The following is an 8,242-nucleotide window of genomic DNA, read 5'->3' on the forward strand; positions in this document are numbered from 1 at the left end:
ATAAAAATGAATGTGAAATTGTATGTTTATTTCAAATGGTGAATTGTAAATTCCGTTTTCATTTAATTAAGTGTTCAAGCATTTGCATCCAAATCATTAGGTTATGTAACCATTTTTCTAAGGTATATATAACTTGAAAATAATACATTTCTCAATTAAGAGTTTGTCATTAACCTTCATTTGACCTTCAAATAGCAGTATATAACTTAAAATTAATGATTATTAAAGTTAATCTACCAATTTGAAACTTCTATAAATTAATAATGTTGAGACTACACTAAAATTATATTTTTTTATTAATTTATAGATATATTAATTTATCGATATACTAATTGAACCAAAAACAGAGGTGTGCCTACAGTGTATTGAAAAAGGCATTTGCCTTAGGCCCCCGAATAATATTACGTTTTTTAGGGCCCCAAAATTTAAAATAATTTCTAGTTTAGTTGCTTAAATTTATTTCTAAAAAATATTTTTCACGAGAATCGAATAACTCAATTTCTAAATCCATATTTTTTTTTCTTATAGGACATAACATAGCATATTTACCGTATAAACTTATTTTTTTAAGTGTTAAACTTATGTATTTCGCGAAGGTGATATATCGTATTAGAATTTTTTTTTTTTTATAATTGTATATAAATTTTTTTTTAAACTTGCCTTAGGCCCCTAAAACCCTTCGCACGGCACTGACCAAAAACTCAATTTGAAATTATAAAATTATATTATTTTATAGAGATTTTTAGTGTATATTAATTTATAAAGTATTAATTTAAAGAGGTTATACTTGAAGTATTGGCATGAGAAAATTAAGGAAGCTTCCGGGTCCAATGGTCCCAACGAAGTTGAGGGTGTGCATGCCACTAACTTCGGACCACTCAGGGGAATCTTTCTTACCAAACTAGATTAACTACCGACCAGACCACGAGCATATTCCCTCTGCCCATTTCTTCCTATTATATATTAATAAATCTCTTTTATTCACTTTTATAATCTACTTTTTTCCCGAGTTAGGAAACGGCGATATTTCTATTGAAAATTGAAAAAAAAGATTACAATAAATGATTGTGAAAAACAGAGCAAAACAAAGAAGTATCTTATTTTTGGGAAGTAGCAATGCTGAAGGATTCCCAATTTAGCAATCTCCTGTTTTCCCGATCGCCTTCAATACATCTTCTTGATATTTGAACATTCTCCTTGTACATCATCACTTCATTGTCTTCTTCGTCCTCATCCTGGTGTTCTTCGTTTTCTTCCGTCTCAATCTTAACTTCTTCGTTTTCTACATTCTCATCTGTGTCTTTCAAGATAGAGAGTCGGAGACGACCATTGCTTCGGTCAGCTTGGAAGCACCTGTTAAGAGGCGGTGCCTTTGTGGCAGTCATGACCAATCTTCCATCTTCACGGTGTGGTCTCATTTGAATGCATTGAGACCCTCTCATACTGGTCAACGGAGGTGGGAGATCACTAGGGCAACCTTTCTTAATTTTCAACGTTCTTGTCTCCGTTGTTGTTACCTCGAGTTTCTTGGTCTGCATATCAGATAAAGAAAGCAAGAACAGATCTTCGACGTCAGTAACATCAGAGCCAGTTTCACTTCCAAGATTTTCAGTACACAATGCTAAGCTCTCGTCGCTTAGAGTTCTAGAAGAAGAAGGACGTTGAACATAAGTCTTCTCTTTCTCAGAGCTAGTCGTCTTCGAGAGAGAGGAGGAGAAGCCAGAGGATAGAGACTGGATAAAGCTCCAGCTACTCGAATCAGGACCCGAGGAAGCAGCTGGTTTGTCATCGTTGCTGTTTTGGGTGTCTTTTGCATTAGAGGAGTCAAGCAAATGAGACTTGAGGGCTAAGGGTTGAGAGAAGTGAGGAGTTGGTGAAGATAGCCTAAGCCTTAAAGCCCAAGGCTCATTAAGCTGAGATGACTGAAACCCTTGTTGATACACAACAGTTCCCATTTTCTTATTAGGAGTAGATGAAATCTGTTGAGAGATAGAGATAGAAAAGGAGAGGTTATTTGTGAGATGCGAAACAAAGAAGTAGAGAGGTGTTTGGAAATGAGAATGAAGGATAATGAGAGGGAGAGGATGCCAATTTGTAGTGTCCCAAAATTGAATAAATAAAGAAAAGAAAGAGAAAGTGCGACTATGCAATGTGCAGGGACTAGAGAGGTTGGTAAGGAGCTTTTCCACACTACCACTTGTATAACGCAAAACTTTTAAAAAATAATTATGCCACACAATGCAGATAAGAATCTTGTGTGTGTGTGTGTTAAAAGGTGAAAGGAGAAAATAAGTCATTGTATAGTGCACATGGTTAAATTTGAAAAACTTTGAATGTTATCCTTTCTTTTGTACTGTTATGAAGGGAGACTTTAATTGATTGCAAAAGGAGCAATTTGGAAAGCATAGTCCCATGAAACTGATTTAATCATCGTTTTTGACTAATTCAGGCAATGGGAAAACCGAATTATTCTGACCTTCATGTGATCTGTGACAGAAAGAGACTACTAACCAGGAAAATGAAAAACAAACAAACAAAAATAGTGAGAATAAGGAAAGTTCCGAGTGAAAAATAAAATATTTGCGTTAACATTTGGGTTCTTAATGTTTACATTTTTTTTTCTTCCTAATGTTTACATTTTGAAAGACAGTATTTCTATCAAACGTTTTAGTATAACTGAATCTCCTCTTCTGATAAGTTTGAAATATTATAAAATAACATAGAATCTAAATGAAAAAAAGAAACAGAAAAGCAAACAAAACGCATACGAAAAACCAGTCGGCCATTTAGAGATAGACATAATGGAAGTAACATGTCAAAAAGTTACCGACACAGGTTGCTCTATCTATATATACACATATATTTACCTTCCAAGAAATAAAACAATACAACAAAAAGCTATGAAAGTTCCCAAATTTGGTTTCCCCAATAGTGCTATAAATTATGAAAATGAGTGTTTGTTTGTTATCTCTAACGGTCTCCATATGTTAAAAGCAAAGAGTCGTGTGGCACACATAGAGAGGGAGAGTCAAAACCTATGTCGGGTAACTCTTACACCCAGTTTCAACAACATGATAACAACAGCCCACTAAATTTGAAATCTAAATCCCATTTACTCAAGAAATAATGATTACTGACACTAATCAAGGAATAAATATGAAAATGTGTCTCCACACAAAGTTTTAGAAAGGCATGGTCATGTAGATCAAGAAACCACGACGGGAAGCAGAATACATAAAAAGAAAACTAAAGTGTGCCAGAAAAATACAATCACATCGCTTACAGTGTATTTGAATATAAAGGAGAAAAAAACACTAAATTTCCGCCCACTTATTATGACCAAAACATGAAACCCTAAACACTGTATTTGAATGCAAATGTGTTATTATGCTACCAGAAATAATGAAAGAATCACATCAAATGTAAAGCGACCAAGGTTTAGTTAAATCAAATTATAATAAGATTGAAAGACAAATAAGAAGAAGGCACCTAGGTTTAAGTTAGCTTCTAAGTCAATATTAACTCATGTTAACATCAAACGTTGCCCTTTGAATATTTGGCTAGCCAACAGTAAGCTGCTTTTTTCTCAAGAAAATAAATGTTGAGATTAAATTTCAAGATTCTCCCTCTTAAGCCATGTTACCTTGTACGGAACAGCTTATGAAGACAGTTTAAGATTCATTTTAAGTCGTCAGCAACAACAAGTGATTCCCCACTAAACACTTTTCTTTCTTCTGTCTCTCTGTTAAATCAGATGCTTACGTATTTAACCCCATTTCTAAACAACAAAAGACACTTTTTCATAGTAAACAAAAGCCCTAGGGTCACTGACTCTTCTGTAACTCCAAGGCATGTGGGTTTATTATTATATAAACAAATGTAACCTAGTCCTCTCTAACTTTACCACATAGCTTACACAAAGAAAAGCTAGAACGCGTGAGCTGTTCCTATTCCAAAGAGGGTGGGGAGAGAGATTTTGTGAGATCTTCCTGGGCTTCCTGTAATAGGAAAAGCCATCTCAGTTTTGTACTTGTGTAATAAATAATGTGTAGCTACGACCATTGATGAACTGTGAGCATAATGCTAGCTTATGTGCTGTATAATACTATGATCAACTTTAATCACACATTAGTCTTTTCGAGGTCTATTGCAGGCATGAACAGCGCAAGTGGATCTTAGCTTATGTGTTTAAAGAGATTATATTACTAAAAATATTTGGTACTATTATACCTTCGACTATATATTATAGAACAAACAAAAGAAAAAACATCTCTTCTCTTGTACTGAACAAACAAGGAACATCTTACTAAATATTCTCAGTGGTTTGGTTATCACGTATTACTACTAATTCCTCTAACAGATGCAAATGAATATATGTTTCATATTCATTGCCAAGAAAATGCACAAAAATAATATAGAACATGTGCTTCAAGAAAGTTTTCAGTTTTAGCAATATAACTCAGAAATAAGTAATCACAAACTATGTTTTGCTATTAGTTATAGTGTTATCCATAAGTATGTCATTTTTACTAGTGCCTCTCCCTCTGCTAAAGGAATCAAAAATGATATATTATATAAACAAATGTAACCTAGTCCTCTCTAACTTTACCACAAGGCTTACCACAAAGAAAAAGCTAGAACGCGTGAGCTGTTCCTATTCCAAAGAGGGTGGGGAGAGAGAATTTGTGAGATCTTCCTGGGCTTCCTGTAATAGGAAAAAGCCATCTCAGTTTTGTACTGTGTAATAAATAATGTGTAGCTACGACCATTGATGAACTGTGAGCATAATGCTAGCTTATGTGCTGTATAATACTATGATCAACTTTAATCACACATTAGTCTTTTCGAGGGTCTATTGCAGGCATGAACAGCGCAAGTGGATCTTAGCTTATGTGTTTAAAGAGATTATATTACTAAAAAATATTTGGTACTATTATACCTTCGACTATATATTATAGAACAAAACAAAAGAAACATCTCTTCTCTTGTACTGAACAAACAAGGAACATCTTACTAAATATTCTCAGTGGTTTGGTTATCACGTATTACTACTAATTCCTCTAACAGATGCAAATGAATATATGTTTCATATTCATTGCCAAGAAAATGCACAAAAATAATATAGAACATGTGCTTCAAGAAAGTTTTCAGTTTTAGCAATATAACTCAGAAATAAGTAATCACAAACTATGTTTTGCTATTAGTTATAGTGTTATCCATAAGTATGTCATTTTTACTAGTGCCTCTCCCTCTGCTAAAGGAATCAAAAATGATATAATTAAGCAACTAGTTTGACATGCTTAGAATGAATAAATAATGAAATAATAATTAGGATTCTCTAACGTAAGCAAGGTTGTGAAAGTTATGACATAGTTTAGTAATAAAATTGGAAAAAGGAGCTGACCTGCAGACGTAATCTCCAGACAAAATATCCACAAATTGAATCTTGAACAGCATAGGTGGTCCTAAAATACGAACCACCCTCATATAAGAGAAGAAAGTAATACAGCAACCTTTGGCCTCTCGAAGGGAGAATGCTTTTGAGAGTAGTGTCCTTATGCAAAAGCTGCTTTACTATATGTAATTAAGATTACAATAATTCAGTGACTAATGACAGAAGCAAAAGCATCAAATTAAAAACAGAATATATTTTGACTTCGTATCACTCAACAGTGTGAAACTTCGAATCATAATACATCAGTGTTCGCTATTGGTTTCAAGTATTCAACTATTGGAAGATCTAAAAGCATAGAGATAAACGTCATACCACTTAAGCTCAAGTGGAGACATAAACTTAAGCCTTACGTCTCCAAGTATGCTATATGATTATCGAGTAAAACAAGAGTATTGCATCTCGTGGCTCAATAGAAATTGCATAACAAAGAAAAGCCATGCATCCACCAATATCTTTTTGACCATATTATTAGTGGAACCTTTATGTGCAAATTCTCCAACTTTTGAATTATCATTAGAGATGGGGAGCTTATCTTTTTTTTTTTTGGGAAAAAATATATAGCTCACAACTTTAGCTAGGGAAAGAATATAAAAGCTTATATGTATAGAACTTTCTCATTTGCTTTTATACGGAAGCATGAGATCCACACGAAAATATCAATCTCATCCATATAACTAATGTCTTACTCACATATCATCTAAAACAAGCTGAATTTTCTACAGCTTAGATGTCAACATTGTAAAAAAGGTGGTGGTCTAGTGGTATATTGGTATAGGTGGATGCTGGTAAACTACATACACATATATAACATATACATATATATATATATACATTTTAAGAATTTCAATGGGTAAAACTTCCATTGAAGGTGCTCTAAGCAACCGAGTTCTAAAACATCTCATTACATTTCACTTTGTGGCTATACAGAGAAAAGACTTCACCCCATTTAAAAAACTCAGACATAAAGTTTAGCTGTTGGGTTGCACTATTTTGTTATTGATTAGTTCGGACTTTGGGCCTAAAATTCAGGATACTTCTAGATTAAATAAAAAAATATATTGTAAAAACGCTTTCGTGTGGTTAGTTATAAATTCTACAGATTAATACGAACAAAATAACACTCGCGGGTAAACTTACATTTAGTTGATGCACTTGGTCTTATTCGTCAAAAAGCATACATGTGGTTGATTCATCAAAGATTTGATGAATCCCATATCTTACACGAGAAAGCTCGTGATTGTTAGGTTAGGCCATATATACCAGGGGCAACCGATGAGTTTACGCCTAGTCCCAAACTCTCCTTTCACCACCAAGTTACCTCCGACTTGGTTTACATATGCATAACATTGTTACGTCAATAGAGTAAATCAATGCAGCTCTCAACAAATCTCTAACAATTCTAACTATTGGGACCTTGAAATGATTTGGTTTGGGGACAAACTAACCATCTAATAGCCTTAGACGTATCTTATGAATCTAGCTATAACCAGTGAGAGCAATACAATATCCTTGATGACTTGTTCAAGTTTCATCGAACATATAAGCAGGAAAGTTCCATACTAGAGGCACAAAATAATCAACCGTACAAATAAAACAGATGCAACATCATGAAAACAAACATAAAACAATTAATGTATAAAGATGCAACATCATGCGTGTTCTCTTCTAGGAATCGCACCGTGTGACGTGACCTTCTTCCCTTCCTGGAACCGCCATGGAAACAAACATAAAACGCCAAAGGAGCTTTCTTGTGACGAACTTGCACGTGTCAACAATTGGCTCCTTTGAAAATACATCTACATTTCACTAAAAAAGATTACCACAGCAAAAATTAAAGAATAAACTAGCCAAGAAATAATTAACGTTAAAATGGGACTGAAGAAAGCGTTCTCCTGACGAACTTGCACGTGTCACTATTGGCTCCTTTGAAAATACATCTACATTTCACTAAGAGATTACCCCATAGCAAAAAAACTATAACTAGTCAAGAAATAATTAACGTTAAAATGGGACTGAACAAAGCTTTCTTGTGACGAACTTGCACGTGTCACGTCACAATTGGCTCCTTTGAAAATACAGATTACAATAGCAAATTTATAACTAGGAAAGAAATAACGTTAAAATGGGAATGAAGAAAATTTATAAAAATGGTATCATTCATAGTCAAAGCCACATATAAACTTTACCAAATCTATAATATGTGGAAGTAAAAATATTAATTGTCTAAATTTCGTGGTATAGTATAAATTCATACGGGGACTGTAATCATGTGGTAGTTAATCAAAACTTGTTGATAAAACAAAAAGCTATGGAAGATCTCTCTGATGTAAGAAATAAGGTATAATCTGAATAACATTTTTACGTAGATGTTCTATATGAAATGATTTGTTTTCTGTGTGTGCTTGTTGCATAAAAGAACCGATGAATCACATGACTAAGATCTACGATCACCATCTATTACAATCTAATATACACTAATCTTTGAATTCTATTGTTTTAGTCTTATGTCAACAACTTTTATCATCCGAATCTGAATAATTAGCACAATTTATTCAACGAACCTGTTTCATAATACTTTATTGATTTTTTTTTTTTTACATTTGTGATATTCTGATTTATATTTAATAGGATAATTCAATAGATCGATCTCGAGCTTTTATCGATCTCGAGTATAATATGTAAATCGATCTCGAGTTTTAGTCAAATGTAACCACCATGTATTTTAACCATTGTGGTAAATCTTTTGTAACCACAAATCATTGAAAAGAATATAATTCATAGTCAATA

The 8,242-nt window shown here is 33.4% G+C and overlaps 1 protein-coding gene across 1 annotated transcript; it reads right to left on the reverse strand.

The window, feature by feature from the left end:
* Positions 1–963: 963 nt before the first annotated feature.
* Positions 964–4,540, reverse strand: LOC103851220 (protein FANTASTIC FOUR 3). Its single transcript, XM_009128066.3, has one exon. The coding sequence runs from the start codon at positions 2,295–2,297 to the stop codon at positions 1,098–1,100; it is 1,200 nt and encodes a 399-aa protein (XP_009126314.3). The 5' UTR covers positions 2,298–4,540; the 3' UTR covers positions 964–1,097.
* Positions 4,541–8,242: the final 3,702 nt, after the last annotated feature.

The sequence above is a fragment of the Brassica rapa genome, chromosome A02 (genome assembly GCF_000309985.2).
Source record: "Brassica rapa cultivar Chiifu-401-42 chromosome A02, CAAS_Brap_v3.01, whole genome shotgun sequence".
Lineage (NCBI taxonomy): Eukaryota > Viridiplantae > Streptophyta > Magnoliopsida > Brassicales > Brassicaceae > Brassica > Brassica rapa.